Source organism: Lampetra planeri, chromosome 61, assembly GCF_965212315.1.
Source record: "Lampetra planeri chromosome 61, kcLamPlan1.2.h2, whole genome shotgun sequence".
NCBI classification, from domain to species: Eukaryota; Metazoa; Chordata; class Hyperoartia; order Petromyzontiformes; family Petromyzontidae; genus Lampetra; species Lampetra planeri.
Window position 1 is genome coordinate 2,481,909 of NC_136167.1, and position 23,003 is coordinate 2,504,911.

General features: G+C 54.8%; 1 protein-coding gene across 1 annotated transcript in view; it reads left to right on the forward strand.

Annotated features, from left to right (window-relative positions):
• The window catches only part of LOC144736525 (uncharacterized), a 45,899-nt gene that overhangs the window by 17,539 nt on the left and 5,357 nt on the right, over window positions 1-23,003 (forward strand). Inside the window, exons 2-15 of the mRNA XM_078619075.1 lie at window positions 3,483-3,576; window positions 5,546-5,671; window positions 6,539-6,610; window positions 7,536-7,700; window positions 8,772-8,948; window positions 9,242-9,718; window positions 10,485-10,707; window positions 11,152-11,335; window positions 12,801-12,952; window positions 13,616-13,825; window positions 17,083-17,280; window positions 20,134-20,700; window positions 20,953-21,096; window positions 21,508-22,410. Of these exons, the coding sequence (XP_078475201.1) occupies window positions 3,483-3,576; window positions 5,546-5,671; window positions 6,539-6,610; window positions 7,536-7,700; window positions 8,772-8,948; window positions 9,242-9,718; window positions 10,485-10,707; window positions 11,152-11,335; window positions 12,801-12,952; window positions 13,616-13,825; window positions 17,083-17,280; window positions 20,134-20,700; window positions 20,953-21,096; window positions 21,508-22,410 (3,692 nt within the window). The remainder of the gene's footprint in view (window positions 1-3,482; window positions 3,577-5,545; window positions 5,672-6,538; window positions 6,611-7,535; window positions 7,701-8,771; window positions 8,949-9,241; window positions 9,719-10,484; window positions 10,708-11,151; window positions 11,336-12,800; window positions 12,953-13,615; window positions 13,826-17,082; window positions 17,281-20,133; window positions 20,701-20,952; window positions 21,097-21,507; window positions 22,411-23,003) is intronic.

Consider the following 23,003-nt stretch of genomic DNA (forward strand, 5'->3'; position numbering starts at 1 on the left):
TGTTAGTCTATGGGGTCTATGTTAGTCTATGGTATCTGTGTTAGTCTATGGGATCTATGATAGTCTATGGGGTCTATGATAGTCTATGGGGTCTATGATAGTCTATGGGGTCTATGATAGTCTATGGGGTCTATGTTAGTCTATGGGTCTATGATAGTCTATGGGGTCTATGATAGTCTATGGGGTCTATGATAGTCTATGGGGTCTATGTTAGTCTATGGGTCTATGATAGTCTATGGGGTCTATGATAGTCTATGGATCTATGATAGTCTATGGGATCTATGATTGTCTATGGGGTCTATGTTAGTCTATGGGTCAATGATAGTCTATGGGGTCTATGATAGTCTATGGGGTCTATGTAAGTCTATTGGGTCTGTGTTAGTCTATGGGTCTATGATAGTCTATGGGGTCTATGATAGTCTATGGGGTCTATGATAGTCTATGGGATCTATGATAGTCTATGGATCTATGTTAGTCTATGGGGTCTATGATAGTCTATGGGGTCTATGATAGTCTATGGGGTCTATGATAGTCTATGGGGTCTATGATAGTCTATGGGATCTATGATAGTCTATGGATCTATGTTAGTCTATGGGGTCTATGATAGTCTATGGGGTCTATGATAGTCTATGGGGTCTATGATAGTCTATGGGGTCTATGATAGTCTATGGGATCTATGATAGTCTATGGATCTATGTTAGTCTATGGGGTCTATGTTAGTCTATGGGATCTATGATAGTCTATGGGATCTATGATAGTCTATGGGATCTATGATAGTCTATGGGGTCTATGATAGTCTATGGGGTCTATGATAGTCTATGGATCTATGATAGTCTATGGGATCTATGATTGTCTATGGGGTCTATGTTAGTCTATGGGTCAATGATAGTCTATGGGGTCTATGATAGTCTATGGGGTTTGTGATATTCTATGGGGTCTGTGATAGTCTATGGGATCTATGATAGTCTATGGGGTCTATGCTATTCTATGGGGTCTGTGATAGTTTATGGGGTCTATGATAGTCTATGGGGTCTATGATATTCTATGGGGTCTGTGATAGTCTATGGGGTCTGTGATATTCTATGGGGTCTGTGATAGTCTATGGGATCTATGATAGTCTATGGGGTCTGTGATATTCTATGGGGTCTGTGATAGTCTATGGGATCTATGATAGTCTATGGGGTCTGTGATATTCTATGGGGTCTGTGATAGTCTATGGGGTCTATGATAGTCTATGGGGTCTATGATATTCTATGGGGTCTGTGATAGTCTATGGGGTCTATGATAGTCTATGGGATCTATGATAGTCTATGGGTCTATGATAGTCTATGGGTCTATGATAGTCTATGGGTCTATGATAGTCTATGGGGTTCATGATAGTCTATGGGTCTATGTTAGTCTATGGGGTCTATGTTAGTCTATGGGTCTATGATAGTCTATGGGTCCTATGATAGTCTATGGGTCTATGATAGTCTATGGGGTCTATGATAGTCTATGGGTCTATGATAGTCTATGGGTCTATGATAGTCTATGGGGTCTATGATAGTCTATGGGGTCTATGATATTCTATGGGGTCTGTGATAGTCTATGGGGTCTGTGATATTCTATGGGGTCTGTGATAGTCTATGGGATCTATGATAGTCTATGGGGTCTGTGATATTCTATGGGGTCTGTGATAGTCTATGGGATCTATGATAGTCTATGGGGTGTGTGATATTCTATGGGGTCTGTGATAGTCTATGGGGTCTATGATAGTCTATGGGGTCTATGATATTCTATGGGGTCTGTGATAGTCTATGGGGTCTATGATAGTATATGGGATCTATGATAGTCTATGGGTCTATGATAGTCTATGGGTCTATGATAGTCTATGGGTCTATGATAGTCTATGGGTCTATGATAGTCTATGGGGTTTATGATAGTATATGCGTCTATGTTAGTCTATGGGGTCTATGTTAGTCTATGGGTCTATGGTAGTCTATGGGTCCTATGATAGTCTATGGGTCTATGATAGTCTATGGGGTCTATGATAGTCTATGGGTCTATGATAGTCTATGGGTCTATGATAGTCTATGGGGTCTATGATAGTCTATGGGGTCTATGATAGTCTATGGGTCTATGATAGTCTATGGGATCTATGATAGTCTATGGGTCTATGTTAGTCTATGGGGTCTATGTTAGTCTATGGGGTCTATGCTAGTCTATGGGATCTGTGTTAGTCTATGAGATCTACGATAGTCTATGGGGTCTATGATAGTCTATGGGGTCTATGATAGTCTATGGGGTCTATGATAGTCTATGGGGTCTATGTTAGTCTATGGGTCTATGATAGTCTATGGGGTCTATGATAGTCTATGGGGTCTATGATAGCCTATGGGGTCTATGTTAGTCTATGGGTCTATGATAGTCTATGGGGTCTATGATAGTCTATGGGGTCTATGATAGTCTATGGGGTCTATCATAGTCTATGGGGTCTATGTTAGTCTATGGGTCTATGATAGTCTATGGGGTCTATGATAGTCTATGGGGTCTATGATAGTCTATGGGTCTATGATAGTCTATGGGATCTATGATAGTCTATGGGGTCTATGATAGTCTATGGTGTCTATGTTAGTCTATGGGTCTATGATAGTCTATGGGGTCTATGATAGTCTATGGGTCTATGATAGTCTATGGGGTCTATGATAGTCTATGGGTCTATGTTAGTCTATGGGTCTATGTTAGTCTATGGGGTCTATGTTAGTCTATGGTATCTGTGTTAGTCTATGGGATCTATGATAGTCTATGGGGTCTATGATAGTCTATGGGGTCTATGATAGTCTATGGGGTCTATGATAGTCTATGGGGTCTATGTTAGTCTATGGGTCTATGATAGTCTATGGGGTCTATGATAGTCTATGGGGTCTATGATAGTCTATGGGGTCTATGTTAGTCTATGGGTCTATGATAGTCTATGGGGTCTATGATAGTCTATGGGGTCTATGATAGTCTATGGGGTCTATGATAGTCTATGGGTCTATGATAGTCTATGGGATCTATGATAGTCTATGGGGTCTATGATAGTCTATGGGGTCTATGTTAGTCTATGGGTCTATGATAGTCTATGGGGTCTATGATAGTCTATGGGGTCTATGATAGTCTATGGGGTCTATGATAGTCTATGGGGTCTATGTTAGTCTATGGGGTCTATGTTAGTCTATGGGGTCTCTAATAGTCTATGGGATCTATGATAGTCTATGGGGTCTATGATAGTCTATGGGTCTATGATAGTCTATGGGTCGATGATAGTCTATGGGTCTATGATAGTCTATGGGGTCTATGATAGTCTATGGGATCTATGATAGTCTATGAGGTCTATGATAGTCTATGGGGTCTGTGTTAGTCTATGGGTGGTGCGTTGTGGTAATGGGGGATGGGGGGGGTGGTGTGGGGGTTGCAACTTTGTCTTAAATTTTCTCCCCCCCCCCTCTCCCCGCCAAAAGGTTGCTCAGAAACTACAACAGCCTCACGGACGCCAACCTGGGCGGCTACTTCAGCGGGGACCGAGTTCGACGGCACCTCCGCTGCATGGGGCTGGTGAGTCCATGACGACCGCCATGTGGTTCGGCCGACCGCCATTGACTTGGCCAACCGTCACGTGGTTCGGTAGACCACCACGTGACTTGGCCAACCGTCACGTGGTTTGGCCGACCGCCACGTGATTCGTTCCACCGTCACGTGGCAGGTAGCAGTCGATCGAGTCGACGACTCGCCCACCAGCCCATGTTGGGTGGCATGCCCTGTGGAGCGTGGGGCTAGCGGTGAGTTCACGACTCTCCATCGCCCCCTGGCGGTCGCTGGTGGAGTAGTCGTGGAGTCAACATTAGGGGGGACCAAATCTTCCAGGGGGTCTGGGGGTCACCCCCCCGCCCCCCCAGAAAAAAATATCTAAATTTGAAAACTAATTTCCTGGCTAAAATTTAAAAAAAATTCACTAACACTTAAGATTCATTGTATATAATGGCAGAGATTAGGGATTAATAAAGTACAACCATAACCACACTCATATAAGCAGAAATCTATATTATAGCAATATATCGGGGGGGACATTTTGAGCATAATTGGATATTGGGGGGAATGTGGCCCCCCCAATATATATTATATTATTATAATTATGGCCTTGCTGCAAAGGTCCAAAAAGTGTTGCGGCCTGCACGAATCGGCAAGGCGGTGGAACTAGAGCAGAGCCAGAGCCCCCTTAGACTCCACGTTAACACAGCCCCAGTCACTACCCCATCCATAACATAACCCCATTCACTACCCCTGCCCGTAACACTACCCCAATCACTACCCTTGTCCCTAACACTACCCCAATCACTATTTCTATCTATAACACTACCCCAATAACTACCCCTGTCCCTAACACTACCCCAAACACTACCCTTGTCGCTAACACTACCCCTATCCATAACACTACTTCAATCACCACCCCAATCACTTCCCCTGTTCCCAGTCACTACCCCTGTTCCTAAGATTAGCCCAATCACTAACCCTGTCCATAGCACTACCCCAATCACTACCCCTGTCCCTAACACTACTCCAATCACTATCCCGATCCATAACACTACCCCAATCACTATCCCTATCCATAAAACTACCCCAATCACTAGCTCTATCCCTAACACTACCTCAGTCACTATCCCTATCCATAAGACTGCCCCAATCACTAATCCTGCCTCTAACACTCCCCAATCACTACCCCATCCATAACATAACCCCAATCACTACCCTTGTCCCTAACACTACCCCAATTACTAGCCCTATCCAGAACACTACCCCAATCAATACCCCTGCCTCTAACACTACCCCTAACCCAAAGACTACTATCGGCTATCCATACCCCTACCGTGTGGGTGTAGATCACTATCACTACACCTAACACTTCCTCTACTTCTAACACTACGCCTACCCCTAACACTCCTACGGCTGCCCCCTACCCCTGCCGTGTGTCTGTAGATCACTACCCTTAACACTACCCCTAACACTACCCCTACCCTAACATTACCCTACCCCTAACATTTCCCCTAACACTACCCCACACGTAACATTACCCCTAACACTACCCCTACCCCTAACACTTCCTCTACCCCCAACACTATCCCTACCCCTAACACTACCCTAACACTACCCCTACCCTTAACACTCGCACGGCTGCCCCCTACCCCTGCCGCGTGTCTGTAGATCACTACCCCTAACACTACCCCTACCCCCAACACTACTCCAACACTACCCCTACCGCTAACACTACCCCTACCCCTAACACTCCTACAGCTGTCCCCTACCCCTGTCGCGTGTCTGTAGATCACTACCTCTAACACTACCACTACCCTAACACTACCCCTACCGCTAACACGACCCCTACCGCTAACACTCCCACGGCTGCCACCTACCCCTGCCGCGTGTCTGTAGATCACTACCCCTACCACTACCCCTACCACTACCCTAACACTACCCCTACCCTTAACACTCCCACGGCTGCCCCCTACCCCGTGCCGCGTGTCTGTAGATCACGCGCGACGGGCGCCTCGTGTCGGAGAAGGAGCACCGGCAGCGCCTGTGTCGTCACGAGCAGCGCGACTGCGTCCACACGCTCCTCGCCCACACCGTGCTCAGCAAGGCCCTGGACGTCGAGGTGACGCGGGTTCGACTCCGAGCCCCAGAGGGGTGCCACGTGGTGGTTTTGGGGGTTCCTTGCCCAATGGGGGGGAGGGGCCGTGGCGAGCGCGCCGAGGTGAAAAGCGGTGACTCTGGCTCAGCAGGGGCGGCGATGATGATGACGACGATGACGACGATGAGAATGATACGCAACGTTGGGCGAACGTCGAGCGAATACGCGGACGCGCTGTCTTCTTGTTTACGTCATTAGTTCGTCAGCTCAAGCGGGCTCGGTGCGGGTTGAGTGTTCTGAGTATGTTTGATGTGTTACACTGATGATGATGGTGGTGATAATGGTGGTGGTTCCGTTTGGCCGGTTGCCTGGCTACTTTACACATGGACTCACATGTAGAGCCATAAGACTTGCCTAGCGACCCATAGGCTCACACAGACTGGAAGGTATGATGAAACAGGATTTCTCAAGTACACGATAGCAATTTGATGGTCTCTGCCTGCTCACCGGCCTACAGCCATGCACAGAGTTTGCGTTAATTTCATGTGATGATCTCGCGCATTTAGCCAGCGACCCGACTATGCTACAATGGAGATCCGTGGTGACGTCACCAATAACAGTGCCGGCGGAAATTTGAACCGGTCCCGGGAGTTTGAAGCGGTCCCGGGCCCTCCCCGTTAGGATCATCCTGGTGCAGTGTGTCATAAACATCAGTGCTGAGGAGACAAAGGCGGCCGGGCGTAGTCCTGGCTACCCCACCCACACGTCTGCCATAGTGCTGGGCCTTCAATAGGTGCTGTGCTGCTCGCTATTAACATCACTTGCCCCAAGCAGTCTGTTGAAAGCTAACCGAGGCCGGGTCTCTTTGTCTTTGTCCGTGTGTCCGAGCAGCGACTCCGGCAGGTGGAGATCGTGCGGAAGCTGCAGGAAATCAGCTGCCGGGAGAGGGTGCTTCGTGTGCGGGTCTGGTCTCCTCCTCCACCCACCTCCTCCACCCTCCACCATCCACGTCCACCTTAACCCTCCGCCATCCACCTTGACTCACCACCTCCACCCTCCTCCATCCACGTCTAAGCTTCCTTCCTCCGCACTCTAGCTCCACCTTAACCCTCCATCACCCTCCACCATTCACCTCCACCTTAACCCTCCACCATCCCCCTTGACCCACCACCTCCACCACACTCCATCCACCTTAACCCTCCATCATCCACCTTGACCCACCACCTCCACCATCCACCTTAACTCACCACCTCTACTTTAACCCTCCACCACCCTCCATCCAACTTAACCCTCCACCACTATCCACTTCTACCTCGACCCTCCACCATCCACCTTGACCCTCCACCAACCTCTATCCACCTCGACCCGCCACCATCCACTGGGTGCATCTGCGCGATGACGCCATCACCCCCCCCTCCCCCCGGCCCCCACCTCTCAACCCCGGCCATGTATCCTATGCAAATGCACGGGCGGTGCTTGATTATTAAAATAATACATGTTAACACCCGGCCTAGGGTGGGGCATTAATGAGTCTGCCAGTCGCGGGTGATGATGGCCGCTTTGGGGAATTCCAATAGAGAATGGAAGCAGGGTAACGATAGTGGCTAGCGAGTCATTTCGCTCGGTACATTTCAGATTTTTGGGAAAGAAAAAAATCATACGTGTTCCTCTCGTCGTCATTGTCGTCATCATCGTCGTCCTCGTCATCATCATCGTTGTCGTTGTCATCATCGTCGTCATCATCATACATCGTCACAATCATAATTGTCATCCTCGCCACGATCGTCATCGTCGTCATCATCATCATCATCGTCATAATTGTCGTCATGATTGTCATCATCATCATCATCATTGTCATCATCATCGTTGTCGTTGTCGTCGGTGGCAGGCGGAGCACGCGGTGCGAGGCGTCGAAGGCATCGTCCACATCGCGGTGCCCCCCCAGCGAGCAACGGCGCGTCTCGGCAGGGGCGGCCTGCGCCACCACCACCGGGCAACCCTCTCCGACGGCGCAGCAGAGCGCAGTCGCTCCGCCTCTCCCTCTCCACCGCCGGTAGCGCTCCCGTCGCCACGGCGTTCCCCCTTCCCAGTGTGTCCTGATTTGGGCAGAAACCACGCGGATTCGCCCACCTCTCCCCCCCAGTATACACGGGCCTGGAAAAATTCACGTGATTTTACCATTAATTCTGCCGCAGATCCACTGTGGCCTGCGTCACGGCCAACGCGCTCTGCATGGGGTGCGGAGCCCGCGTGCGGCTGCGTACACTTCTCGAATTAAGGGCGCATGCACCCGGCCGTTTGATGCGGCTTCGTCAATCGAGGGCACGGCACGTTTGTTGAATGCGTTGGCAAAGTGAAATGTTGTCGAAGGGATGGATGGGCGAAGGGTCGAGGTTCATGGTTGAAATCGAGCGAGCAGGCCCTGGTTATCACTGCGTGTGCGTGTGAGTGTGTATTGTGGGGAGCAGCGGCTATGAACCCAGCAAACCAAGTTCGATTTCCGCACACGGTCAACACCAGCGACGATTATCTGAGCCGGTCCTGGGCCTCCCCTAGGTCGATTCAGCCGCAAATGAGGACCTGGTGTGGTGTGTAAACGTCGTCACCAGGGAGACGAAAGCAGTCGGGCGTGGTGCTGCCCACCCACCCCTTTGTGTGCTGTTCCGGCCTTCATAGGTGCTCGCTAACAGCACTTGCCCCAACATTCTGTTCAGGTTAGATGGGGGATCTTTGCCTAATGGTAGTATTAGTACTGCTACCACTCGCCATTCGCTTCACTCGCAGCGGAAGGGCAAAAGATCCCTCGAATTGGTTCCCAAAAATTTAAAATATTGACCACCGTACAGCGTCATTCGTCACCATCTACTGGCAGCAGACTGAAGTCCCAGGGTCACTCTTTGCAAACGACATTCTATCCTGGCCTCTTGAGTTACTAACAAAAATAAGCATGCCACTTGAACTCACTCACTCACCTGCTCGCTAACTCACCCACACATTCACAGACTCACCAACTCACCAAATCATTCGCTCAACCACTCACCCACTCACTGACTGGTTACACAAACACACTCGAGACTCCTCAGGCAGCTGGCAAACCCCCATCGCAAATTCTTCTCTGCCCTAGGACAACATGCGGCAGCGCCCGCGTGCGGCCCGCTTCCCAAGGAGGAGCTTGATGTCACGGCCCCTCTCAGCCCCAGAGCCAGACCCGAGCCTGAGGCCTGGGCAGGGGTACAGGCCCTCGACCACAAAGCAAGGCCCGGTGATGTCTGACAGCAGCGATGGAAGTAGGCATCAGAAGGTAAAAGGGGGCTTCGGAATCATCATCATCAGCCATGGTCCTGTTCTGATATTGCAACATTTAACTTGGATCCATCTCCTCCCATCCTTGGCTGCCTCTACGTAATTTTTCTTGATCCTCGGCCACCGTCCATTCTGGCCATGACGCATCCTTTGCCCAAACCACACTCACTTTTCTTAACAGTTTGGATGATGTCATTAACCTGTGTATGTGTTGTCTAATCGACATGTTACACTAACAAATTATATTTTTCTTGCGGGGTGTCTTTATTTCGTTGGTGGGGGGAAATGCAGCACGCGTGGGCCCCCCAAGGCCCCGTCGCCCGCGTGCACCCCCGCAACATCTCTCCCTACAAACTACCGCTGCTGCCCACGCCACAGGGCAGCCGAGCGGGCAGCGCTGGTACGGCCCAGCCTCCGTCGCCGCCTCCTGCGCGGGCACGAGGGGCCCGATCGGCCGGGCCAACAAGGCGCGCCCGCCATTTTGGTGGTGGCAGATGTGGCCATTTTGTTTGTGGCGGCGGCCATGATGGTGTCGATGGCAGCGACCATTTTGTTGGTGGTGGAGGTGGCCATATTGGTGGTGGAGGTGGCCATGTCGGTGGTGGAGGTGGCCATGTTGGTGTTGCTGGTGACGGCGGCCATGTTGGTGGTGCTGGTGGAGGTGGCCATGTTGGTGGCGGAGGTGAAGGTTCGTTGCGCAGGCGGGGTCGGAGGTTGATGAGATCCACGACGGCGCCCAACCGAGCCAACTGGTCACCTGGCAATCAGGTACAGAAAATTACGCACGGTTATTTTGTGTGGAATTCATTTGTTAATTAGTGCTTAATTTACACGTTTTTGTGCAATTGTAGAGGTTTTGTTTGGAATTTAATAGCACGATTGGCTCCTTCTAAATCGCGGCTTCCAACTATTCCAGTCCCATCCTCATGTCGTGAAGCTTTCGTAGAAAATCTGTATTTTCCCTTTACTTTAAAATTACCTGGCCTTGTCCTCAACTACAATGCAGGCAAAGGGCGGAGCTGCCTGAGTAGTGGGCGAAGCAACTCAAGTAGTAGGTGGGGCTACCTGAGTAGTGGGGAAGGACTATTTGATGAGTGGGCGGGGGTACCTAAGGAGTGGGCGGGGCTACCTGGGTCGTGGGCGGGGCTAACCGAGTAGTGGGTGGGGCTACCCAAGGAGTGGGCGGGGTTACCTGGGTCGTGGGCGGGGCTACCTGCGTCGTGGGCGGGGCTTACTGAGTAGTGGGCGGGGCCACCTGAGTAGTGGGGAGGGGCTAGCTGAGTAGTGGGCGGGGCTAACTGAGTAGTGGGCGGGGCTAACTGAGTAGTGGGCGGGGCTACCTGAGTAGTGGGGAGGGGCTGGCTAACGGACGGAGGGGCTGCTGGCTCACCACCGCGTGTCCTGGTCAAGCCTCCTAGAAATGTTGTGACCTTCTCGTGAAGCCGACGAAAAACAACGTGACCTGCCATCGCCATCACGAAGGTATCATCGCTGATCGCCATCAACCGTCATCGCCTCCCGCACACACCCTCAGGGGGACGCTTGCACCGGTGCGTCTCCGTGCCCCCGGCCGCCCCCCGGGAGACCGTGGGGGACCCGCAGCAGCCCCCCGGCTCGCGTCGGCGGCGCCGTGGTGGGGGTGCGCTACCTGGGGGGCTCGTGCTACGCGGAGCGCGACGGGAGCGAGGTCCGCATCTTCCAGCAGCACTGCGGCGGGGAGAACCTCTGCGTCTACGACGGGACGCTGCGCCCCGGCGGTGAGACGCCGCGTCACAGAAACACACCCTGGTCTTGGGCCGTACGTAGCCGACCGTACTAATCGGTGGTGCGGGGGAAGGACAACAAACTCCACAAGACCACGGGGAGAACTTGCAAAGAACAAAAATATATAGCAGGCAGTATCCGGGTCGGAGTCGAACCCCTAACCTCCTGTATACCAGGCGAGGTAGTTCACATCTCGTCACAGTGACCATGATGAGAGAGAGACGCAAACTCCAAATATACAGCAGGCATCGTCAGGGTCGGGATCGAACCCACGACCTCCTGCATACAAGTCGAGGTAGTTAACGTCTGGCCTCCGTGACACCGTCAATGTTGTGGACATGACCCCCCCCGCCACCCCGTCTTCCCCCCCCAACCCCCTTACCCTCCACCCCTCCACCACCCCCTTCCCCCCCCCCCGGCCCCGCTGCGTCTCGCAGACGAGTTCGAGTTCGAGTCACGCCGCCACGCGGGCTTCCCGTTCAGCCTCACCGTGTTTGTGGGCGGCGTGCCCCACGCCCGCGTCAGCGCCTGCTGCGAGCACCGCCACCGCCGCGGCGCCCGCCTCGGAGCCGGCGCCCTCTTCACCTTCACCGGCGCGCGCGGAGGAGCACCGTGCTACCGGTGAGTGGCGGGATGTTGACTCCCTCGCCTGGTATACAGGAGGTCGTGTGCTCGATCTCGACGTTCTCGAAGCCTTGCTGTGTATTTTGAGTTTGCGTCTTTCTCTCTCTCTCATCATCATCATAATCACAGTGGTGAGATGTTGACTCCCTCGCCTGGTATACAGGAGGTCGTGTGCTAGATCTCGGCGTTCTCGAAGCCTTGCTGTGTGTTTTGAGTTTGCGTCTTTCTCTCTCTCTCATCATCATCATAATCACAGTGGCACTATGTTGACTCCCTCACCTGGTATACAGGAGGTCGTGTGCTCGATCTCGACGTTCTCGAAGCCTTGCTGTGTATTTTGAGTTTGCGTCTCTCTCTCTCATCATTATCATCGCACTGGTGAGATGTTGACTCCCTCGCCTGGTATACAGGAGGTCGTGTGCTCGATCTCGACGTTCTCGAAGCCTTGCTGTGTATTTTGAGTTTGCGTCTCTCTCTCCCATCATTATCATCGCACTGGTGAGATGTTGACTCCCTCGCCTGGTATACAGGAGGTCGTGTGCTCGATCTCGACGTTCTCGAAGCCTTGCTGTGTATTTTTAATTTGAATCTCTCTCTCTCTCTCATCATCATCACAGTGGTGAGATGTTGACTCCCTTGCCTGGCGTGCGCTGGGGGCGTAGAACGCGGGTGGAAGAGTAGGCCAATGTTACCTTCTTGGGGGGGAGCTGTTTAGAGCTGCAACGTGAATACGTCCCTTTCCATCAGCAGTGGAGTGAACAAGCGTTCGGGAATACTCGCAGCCGCGGGGGGAGTCCATCATCGCTTGATCCGTCAACCCTTAGGTCTAAGTCAGCGATTCGTGGAGATGCGCCGTGACCAAAAAATTGGTATTTCAGACCCATAGATGCAGACACAGACCCATAGATGTACATAGATACTCATAGACTTACAAAGAGATCCATAGACTCACATAGACATCCATAGATCTACACAGAGACCCATAGACGTACATAGAGACCCACAGAGCAACACAGAGACCCCTATACGTACAAAGAGACTCAAAGACCTGCACAGAGATCCATACATGTACATATAGACTCATAGATCTACACGGAGCCCAATACACCTTCATACAGAACCACAGACCTAAACAGAGACCCAAAGACTCACATAGACTGAGCTGTCATTACAACAGCGAATAACAATATCAATTAGCACATAACAGAGTCAATTAGCACGTAACAACATTCATTAGCATATAACGACATTAATTAGCATATAACAGCTTAGCATTAATGAGTACACAACAGCATAAATTATCACGTAACAGCATTGATTGCTAATTATATATTTCCTATGACAGACGACGCATGTCGGAGGGTGTCGTACGTAAATCGTTTACACACACACACACGCGCGCGCGTATACGTTTGTTTAAATCGATGAATCCAATAAAGTTCGCGTCGCGTGTCCGTTCCAGGTGCGTCATCGCACGCTCGAGAGCGCGGAGGCCGACGGCCCGGCGACCGGAGGAGGCGGAGGAGGTGAAGGAGGCGGAGGAGGTGGAGGAGGTGGAGGATGGAACGAAATCTGAGGAGCGAAACGAATCTCATGGGGAGCGCGCGGAGGGAGGTGAGGCAGGGATGGGAAAGCATCCGCTCCGAGCGATCCCCCACCCCGCAGAGCCTACACAGGCTGTCTGTGCAAGTACTATTTGCAAGTCGCGCCTACGAAGGCCGGCACGGCATCACATGGCGGGGGGCTGGTGGGTGGGCTGGACAGCACCGTGCCCTGGGCACAAACGCACGCAGACACACGCACGCGCACACACACACGCACGCGCGCACACACACACGCACGCGCACACACACACACGCACGCGCACACACACACGCGCACAAACACACACACGCATACACACACAAACACAAATGCACGCGCACACGCACACACACGCACGCGCACACACACAAATGCACGCGCACACGCACACACACGCACCCGCGCGCACACACACGCACGTGTGCACACATGCACCGCAAATCACCGCACAACATAATTACCATCGCTCGAAGTTGGTGTCTGGCTAATTATCTTAAGATATATTTACATATAAGATTTTTTATTTATTTAAACGTACGTCCGCTTCGCGCGATTTCACGCCCTCATCGTTCACCTTGAACGTGACCCCCCCGCCCCTCCCGGCCCCCCCCGCCATCCCCCGCCCCCCTTGCCCCCCCCACCCCCCCCTGCCCCCTCCGCCCCCCCGGCTCCCCCCCCCCCCGCCACCCCCAGGTGACTATGCCGAGGATTTTGAATCTCACGAAGGCGATGGCGACAGCGGAGGTGACGGCGGAGGCGATGGATCGACACACGGCGGTCGATCCAGCATCGACAAACATCGCTCCTCTCGCCCTGTCTCCTCCTCCTCGTCGTCCTCCTCGTCCTCGTCGTCATCGTCGTCGTCATCGTCGTCGTCACCACGCCGCACCTCCTCCGTGCGCGGTGAGAATGGCGGACGGGAAAAGTTTGATTAATCGGGCGGCAGGGCAGTGGCGGTCTTCGTCTCGCTAGGGAGACAAAGGCGGCCGGGCGTGGTGCTGGCCTCCCACTCCCCTCGCGTGCCGTGCCGGCCTTCACAGGTGCTCGCTAATAGCACTTTGCCCCAACAGTGTGTTAAGGCTACACAGGGGATCTTTGTCTTTGTGGTGGTGGTGCCGGCAGTGTAGCGGTCGCGCCTCGCAACTACGAAGGGACCTGGGTTCGATTCCCTCACTCTGACACCTCTCCGTGTGGAGTTCGTGTGTTCTCCCCCTGCTTTACAGCGTGAGTGTGAGCGTGTGTCAATGTGTGCGTGTGTGAGTGTGAGCGAGTGTGTGCATGTGGGAGTGTGAGCATGTGTGAGTGTGTGCGTGTGGGAGTGTGTGCGTGTGGGAGTGTGAGCGAGTGTGTGCGTATGTGAGTGTGTGTGAGTGTGAGCGTGTGTGAGCGTGTGTGAGTGTGTGTGAGTGTGTGCTGTGTGAGTGTGTGAGTGTGTGCGTGTGTGAGTGTGTGTGAGTGTGAACGTGTGTGAGGTGTGTGAGCGTAAGGGAGTGTGAGCGTGTGGGAGTGTGATCGTGTGTAAGCGTCCTCTCTAACAGCACTTGCCTCAACAGTCTGCTGAAGGCAACACGGGGTACCTTTGTCTGTGTGGTGGAGTGGTGATCCGACTTTGATTCCCGCTCATGGCCAACACCAGCGACGATTGTCTGCACCGGTCCGTGGCCTCCACTAGATCAACTCAGCCTCAAATGAGCACCTGGTGCGATGTGTAAACGTCGCTGCCAAGGAAACCCACCTGGCCTTCCCAAATCCCACTGGAACCCGCGTGGTGAAGTATGGTCAAATAATCCCTACAACCGCTGCCACCAACGCCGCCACCACCACCACGATGCAATACACAACCCAGCACCTCTATGTGAGTCTGTGGGTCTCTGTGAGTCTGTGGAACTCTATGTGAGTCTATGGGTCTCTGTGAGTCTGTGGAACTCTATGTGAGTCTATGAGTCGTTATGTAAGTCTACGGGTCTCCATGTGAATCTATGGGTTGTATGTTAGTCTATGGGTCTTTATGTGAGTCTATAGGACTCTATGTGTGTCCGTGGCTCTCTATCTGAGTCTATGGGTCTCTATGTGAGTCTATGGGTCTCTATGTGAGTATTTGGGTCTCTATGTGAGTCTATGGGTGTCTATGTGAGTCTATGGGTCTCTATGTGAGTCTATGGGACTCTATGTGAGTCTACGGGTCTCTATGTGAGTCTATGGGACTTTATGTTTGGCTGGAACCTGGAGTGGAACCCACGCTCGTATCTCAATGTGAGTCTATGGATCTCTGGGTGAGTCTATGGGTCTCTATGTGAGTCTATGGGTCTCGATGTGAGTCTATGGGACTCTATGTGAGTCTATGGGTCTCTTTGCGAGTCTATAGGTCTCTATGCGAGTCTATGGGTCTCTATGTGAGTCTATGGGTCTCTATGTGAGTCTATGGGTCTCTATGTGAGTCTATGGGTTTCTATGTGAGTCTATGGGTCTCTATGTTAGTCTATGGGACTCTATGTGAGTCTATGGGACTCTATGGGAGTCTATGGGACTCTATGTGAGTCTATGGGACTCTATGGGAGTCTATGGGACTCTATGGGAGTCTATGGGTTTCTATGTGAGTCTATGGGTCTCTATGTGAGTCTATGGGACTCTATGTGAGTCTATGGGACTCTATGTGAGTCTATGGGACTCTATGTGAGTCTATGGGACTCTATGTGAGTCTATGTTATTATGCCAACACTAATGGAAGCCTTTCCTTTCTTTGTTGTTGAAATCCTTCAGATGAGACTCCGTGCTAACGAGGGCGCCTTTCGAGGCACGCCGCTCTCCGCTCGCTCGTGCGGCCAGCGGAGCGCTCAATTAGCTCTCTCTGTCACGTGACCCGCGCATGTGGCAGCGTAACGCTTTGCAATAAACTGCACATTTGCCATGTGGGTACTTTCCAGACTGTACACCATGCAAAAATTATGAAAATACACTTTTTTTGGGGGGGGGGGGGGGGGGTGCTCAATAATGCATAGATTTTTTGCACGGCAAGTGAGCTGTGACGGTCAAATCTGTCACGTGACCCGCGCATGTGGTAGCGTAACACATTGTGGTGCAGCGGTTAGCGCGCTGCGCTACGAACCCGGCGACCGGAGTTTGATTCCCGCTCACGGCCACCACCGGTGACAATTATTTGAACCGGTCCTGGGCCTCCCCTAGGTCGACTCAGCCTCAAAACGAGTAACTGCTGTGGTGTGTGAATATCGCCGCTGGGGAGACAAAGGCGGCCGGGCGTGGTGGATCCAAGTCCCGGGCGAAGCCGGGTAGTACAGCTAGTCCGATATAAAAGCTGAGCATCAGGGTACATCAGAATTTCCCTTCCCCCCAACCACCCTTTAACCCCCCCTCCCCCCTTCCTCGCCCCCCACACCCCCACCAGTGCTGAGCCATCATCGGATAAAGAGGGGGCATGGGATTGCTCACAGTGAATGTGCCCCCGCCCCCCCCCTCCGAATCTTGTTCGAGATGTCCAGGGCTTGAGCAGGGCGAGCCTGGCTCCACTGAGATCTCTTCCTTCTTCTTCAAGTGACACTTTGGTACACACACTCAGACCGTCCCGAGGAAGTTGATATCACATAGCTACATCTGAGATCTCTTCTGCAAGTGACACTCTGGTACACACACACATAGACCGTCCCGAGGAAGTTGATATCACAGAGCTACGTCTGAGGTCCATTCCTTCTTCTTCAAGGGACACTCTGGCACACACACAGAGACCGTCCCGAGGAAGTTGATATCACAGAGCCACGTCTGAGAACCCTTCTGCAAGGAACACTCTGGTACACACACACAGAGACCGTCCCGAGGAAGTTGATATCACAGAGCTACGTCTGAGATCCATTCCTTCTTCTTCAAGGGACACTCCGGTACACACACACAGAGACCGTCCCGAGGAAGTTGATATGACAGAGCTACATCTGAGATCCCTTCTGGAAGTGACACTTTGGTGCACCACGTACCACGAGGGGAGCAAACTCCTCACTCTCTCAGCCATATCCGAGAGCAAATGCTCGTCACGTGACGGCCAAACTGATGCTCGAGATTTTCGGAGCATGAAATTTCAGTAAAGGTAAAACGTGGAACGCCATTGATTGTGACGGGGGGCGGGGTGTGTTTTTGTTGTTTTCTATTTGCAGCAGCCGGCCACGATGCCATAGTCATCCCGCGCGATGAGGTGAAAGCCGCCCCGTCAGACGAAGAGTCCGTGAAGGAGGAGGAGGACAAGGGGAGGTTGGAGATAGAGGAGGAGAAAGAGGTGGAGGAGGTGGAGGAGGTGGAGGACCACGATGCCAAGAAAGACGATGAGAGCTCATTGAGCGATGACGAGAGCTCAGGTGGGTGAAGAGGTGGAGACTTCACGCCTCCTCGTCGTGATCCTCTCTGCCATCAGCTTCATTGTCACCGTCATTTTGTTTGCATGTTCACCACATGTATGTGTGGTTCATGCAGACATGATTCCTAGGTGAAAGGTTTCAGTTTGGTTTTAACATGTTAGCACCGCCTGTTTTATTGCCAGAATGGATCGAAACCTATCCTTATATTCATTGTCTTCGTTGACATCATCGCAGATATCAGAATCATTGCTTGCATCATCGTCGTCATCGTCGTCTGCGTCATCGTCTGCGTCGTCTGCGTAAGCTCGGTGAACGTTATTATCATCATCGCTCGTATCGTATATGCCGAGTCACCACAGGCAGGGGCAGCTGCCGCTGGGGGTGCCCCTATGCTGAGTCACCCCGTGCCACTTAAAAGAAATGTGCCGAGTTGACGAGACGGCGGGTGGTACAGCGCTGAGATGCTCTCTTACGAAGACAAAGATCCCCCGTGTTAACTTAACAGGATGTTGGGGCAAGTGGTGTTAGCGAGTAGCACTCATTAAGCCCGGCGCAGCACACGAGGGTGTTTGGTGGCCATCACCACGCCCGGCCGCCTTTGTCTCTCACACACACCGCACCAGGTACTCATTTCAGGCTGTGTCGACCTAGGGGAGGCCCACGACCGATTCAGATCATCGTTGACTGGTCGCCGGAGTTCGTAGCGCAGCGTAGCGCTAACCGTTGCACTCAACTCCCTCCGACAAATGCACGCATGCACGTCACGTTCGTAGGAGAGATAACGAATAATGAGTAAGGTCAGATTCAACAGTGGGGGCGACACAGCCAGGGGCCGCCAGCTTGCCGCTCGCCTGCCTGCTCACCTGTCCACTCACCCGTTCGTTCACCCACACGCTCACCAGTCCCCTCACCCATTCGCTCACTCGTCCACTCACCAGTCCCCTCACCCATTCACTCACCCATCCACTCACCCGCCCGCTCACTCATCCACTCACCCGCCCGCTCACCCATCCGCTCACCCGCCCGCTCACCCATCCGCTCACCCGCCCGCTCACCCATCCGCTCACCCGCCCGCTCACCCATCCGCTTACCCATCCGCTCACCCGCCCGCTCACCCATCTGCTCACCCGCCCGCTCACCCATCCGCTCACCCGCCCGCTCACCCATCCGCTCACCCGCCCGCTCACCCATCCGCTCACCCGCCCGCTCACCCATCCGCTCAACCGCCGGCTCACCCATCCGCTCACCCATCCGCTCACCCGCCCGCTCACCCATCCGCTCACCCGCCCGCTCACCCATCCGCTTACCCATCCGCTCACCCGCCCGCTCACCCATCTGCTCACCCGCCCGCTCACCCATCCGCTCACCCGCCCGCTCACCCATCCGCTCACCCGCCCGCTCACCCATTCGCTCACCCGCCCGCTCACCCATCCGCTCAACCGCCGGCTCACCCATCCGCTCACCCATCCGCTCACCCGCCCGCTCACTCATCCGCTCACCCGCCCGCTCACCCATCCACTCACCCTCCCGCTCACCCATCCGCTCACCCACCCGCTCACCCATCCACTCACCCATCCGCTCACCCGCCCGCTCACCCATCCGCTCACCCATCAGCTCACTCGCTCGCTCACCTGCCCGCTTACCCGTCCACTCATCCGCCCGCTCGTGTTTCCAGCGCCGATGATAGCGTTGTTGTCCTCATTGTTGTTGCTGTCATCGTTGTTGTCGTCGTTGTTGTCATTGTTGTTGTTGTTGTCGTCGTTGTTGTTGTTGTTGTCGTCGTCATCGTTGTTGTTCTCGTTATCGCTGTGGGGTTCAGGAATTCTAGGTGGAGAATTTTCAATTTCGCACAGTGGGGGGTGGGTGGGGCTGTAGTTATGACGCCGCTATCTGCCCCCCTCACCCCGCCGCCCCCCCCGCCGTCACCCACCCCCTACCACCGACAGGATAACAATGTTATCACGTAAATGAGTTTATTTTTTATAAGCATGTTATGGCTTTGAAAACACCGGCTGCGGTGTTGACCCTCGACGGTGATGCGGCCGTGCAGCTCCTGTCCCCTCGTCACGAGATTGCCATCATCGTCGTCATCATTGTCGTCATCATCATCATCGTGATCATCACCACTGTCAACATTCGCATGATTACCAACATCATCATCATCATCATCGTCGTCGTCGTCGTCAACATCATCATCACCACTATCAACATTCGCAGCAACATCATCATCGTGACCACCACCATCAATGTTCCCAACAACATCGTGAACCATTGTCTATCCAATGCTGGATACAGCCTCCCCCCATACAGACACCTGGCCATTGTTATTGCTAAAGAGATAGAGGCGCAGCCCTGCTATCGCTGCCTCGCACCACAAGGGCCTCCAATCGAGGGCAGTTCCAGAGTGCCCCGCTCGGGTTGTATTTGGCCTACTCGTCCACGCTGAGCCGGACGTCTCAGAAGAAGAGGCGTGCAGTGTCCCCACACTTTCCTCCACCGCACGCGACCTGCCGATCGGAAGGTCGAGAGTTTAAAGCCCGGCCGTGGGACGAACTCAGCCCCATCGTCCCTCCCTCCGTGGTCGACAAAATTAAGTACAACATTGTGGGGGTGGGGGGGGGGGCAAGTCAATGGTGTTTGTCTTATGGGACAGACTCGCCCCCGCCATAGTAACGTGGAGCTTCCGTGACCCGTGTATACCACAAGACGGGACGAGGCAGCGGCGGTGTGGCCCGGCGTCGGATTTATCAAACCCAGCACCGCTGTTTCGAGCCGGCGACTTGCAGACCCCCGTAGGCGGGCGCACACCTCACCCGTTTGTTCTTCTCCGGCGGCGGTCCGATTCCGTTCCAGAGAGGCCGCGGGGACACCGCAACACCCGGCCGGAGCGAGACGTCGGCTTGGACGCGCCGAGCCGAGCCGAGCGAGTCCCCGGGAGCGCGGGGAGCCGGGAGCCCACGCCTCGGAAAGGGCCGACTTCCGAAACGACGGGCGACGCCGAGCGGAGGGGTAGCCGCGCTCGAACGCGCGACAGCACAAGCAGCAGCAGCAGCAGCAGGAGCAGGAGCAGCGGCAGTGCCACAGTGACGAAAGGGGGCGGCAGTGACGCAGGGGATTCTGGGAAGGGGAGGGATTGGAGGAGCCCGTCGAGCCGTGGGGACAACCGAAGGAATCTGCGATCGGCCGGCCGACGGAGACAACGCGGGAAGGGACGAGGGGCCACCACGAAGGGGGTGGCGGAGGAGGAGGTGACAGAGAAGGCAGAGGAGAAAGGGAAGAAGGAAGCGGCCGGGAAGGGGGCGGAGGTCAAGGAAGAGGCGGCGAAGGACGCGGCGGAGAGGAAGGAGGTGGAGAAGGACGTGGAGGCAGCGGAGGAGGAGGAGATGGTGGCAGAACGTGCAAACCGGGGCGGCACTCCCGGTAAGTCCCATCGCGGTGCCATCGACGCGACGTGAAGAGGGGCCGCCTGTCCTCGGCGCATGGCGGCCCGGCGCAGCCGAGCCGGAGTGGGCCACGGCTCTCACGAGCTCCAACGAATTCCATCGCCCCCACCCTCTCGCCTCCCCACCACTCCCCCCCCATCTCTCCCTCCCCGCCTCTTGCCACCGCCACCACCCCCTCTCCGCTCGCTTCTCCCACTTGCCTCTCCCCCCTGCCCCTCCCCCCCGGCAGAGCGAGTGCGCGAGCTGAAGGCGATCATCGCGCAAGCGTCGGCACGGCCGCGCCGACGCTCCTCCCCCGAGGCGAGCACCTCGTCCGGCAGCGGCTCCTCCACCCCGACCGCCGCTCCCACCCCGCGCCTGCCCAAACCCCCCGGTAACAGGCGCCGACGGCGAGGGTAGGTGGGTCACACGCAGATCGCCCCCAGTGTCGTTCTCTGGCGGTGGCGTCCGCAGGCGATCCCTAGGGTGTGGTCTTCCATGAAGCTCCTTGTGGTCCACCCTGTAAGCCGCATCTGCCTGCACGAAGCAGGGCAGCAGCAGATGCAGATGCCCGATGCGACAAATTGATTGAAGTCTCCAGTGTGCGACTGCGGTCATCCGGAACAGAGAGTGCGACGCGTGACAATGCAACGGCACAAATACTTTGGAGACATCACAGCGATGCACAGCTCCCGACTCGCTCATCTGGCTTGACCACCGAAATGCGACGTCGTAGCCATTGTTCCGTGTAGACATCGGCCGTACGGCGATTAATAACGACTCTTTTTTTTTGTTTCGCGACCAGATTCGCCCCGCTGGGTCGCCGCCGCGGGCGACCCTCCCGTGGCTTCCGCCGCTCGCTCCGGGACGGTATCGCCTGCGGCCGTCGCGTCGCCCACGGGGGAACTTGCCTGCCGGCCGTCCGGGCCGCTCTCGCGATCCTCCCCGGCTCTGGACCACCGCCGCCGTCGCCAGAGCAGCAGCGGCAGCAGCCGCACCGCGAGTGTGAGGTCGCCTGCCGGGATTGCGTCTCCTGGGTGCGACGAGGAGGAGGTAGACGCCGCCGTGGTGACGGTGGTGGAGCGTCAGGAGGAGGTAGACGCCGCTCCGTCGGGAGCGCCAGGAGCAGGAGACAACGCCCAAGATGAGGAGCGGTCGACCTCCGACCCGACGGACGTGAGCGACGACGTGTCACTCTCGGGCTCGGAGACCACGGGAAGCTCACCGGGGCTCAGCCGGCTCTTTGTGTCGTCGTCGTCGTCATTGTCGCTCGCGGTGCTGGGCGATGATTCGGGCTCGGAGAGCGACGCCGGGAGCCGTGGCCTCGCGGCGCTCCTCTCCGGTCACTCGCCGGGCACCACCGCCGCCGCCAGCGCCGCGGTCACCGCCAACGCCGTCGTTGCCGTGATGCCGCAACCGCAGGGGTTGGGGCCGCGCGGTGATGAGGAGGATGAGGAGGGGGAGGCGAGGAAGAGCGTCGGCGGAGGAGACGTGGCGGACGGAGGGGCCTGCCTGCCAGGGCGCGACGATGGTGAGAAGGAGGAGGCGGAGGACATGGAGGGGAAGAAAGAGGAAGAGGATGGCGCACTTCACAGTCATCGGAGCGGCGGAGCGAGCTCGGGTGGAGGGACCAGGAGAGACAGTGACTGGGAGAGGGACAGTTTACTCGGGGCCTACCGGAGGCTTCTGCGATCCAGGTCTCTGATAGGTGAGTGACTGGACGACGGTAGCCGAGGCCTTCAAAGTTGATCTCCTCGGTTGAATCGTGCAATATAATACAGCACAAAGACAAAGGTCCCCTCCCCCCCTCCCTCCGTGGATAGCCTTCGACAGGTTGTCGGGGTAAGTGGCATTAGCGTGTAGCACCTATGAAGGGTCGCACTCCCACACGCTTACACTCACTCTGTAAAGCAGGGGGAGAACACACAAACTCCACACAGAGAGGCGCCAGAGGCAGGGAATCAAACCCAGGCCTCTTTTATGTTGCGAAGCGCGAACTGCCACCACCACCACCACCATGACAAAGATCCAGCGTATTGCCTTAGCAGACTGTTCGGGCAAAGTGCTGTTAGCGAGCACCTATGAAGGCCGGCACGGCGCACGAGGGCGTGGGTGGCCAGCGCCTGGCTGCCTTTGTCTCCCGCAGTGACGATGTTTACACACCACACCAGTACTTATTTGAGGCTGAGTCGACCTAGGGGAAGCCCGGGATCGGTTCACTTAACCGTCACCGGTGGTAGCCACGTCGGCATGGAGTGGCAGCGCAGCTGCGAGCGCAACCGGGCATTTCTCCTTCCGACC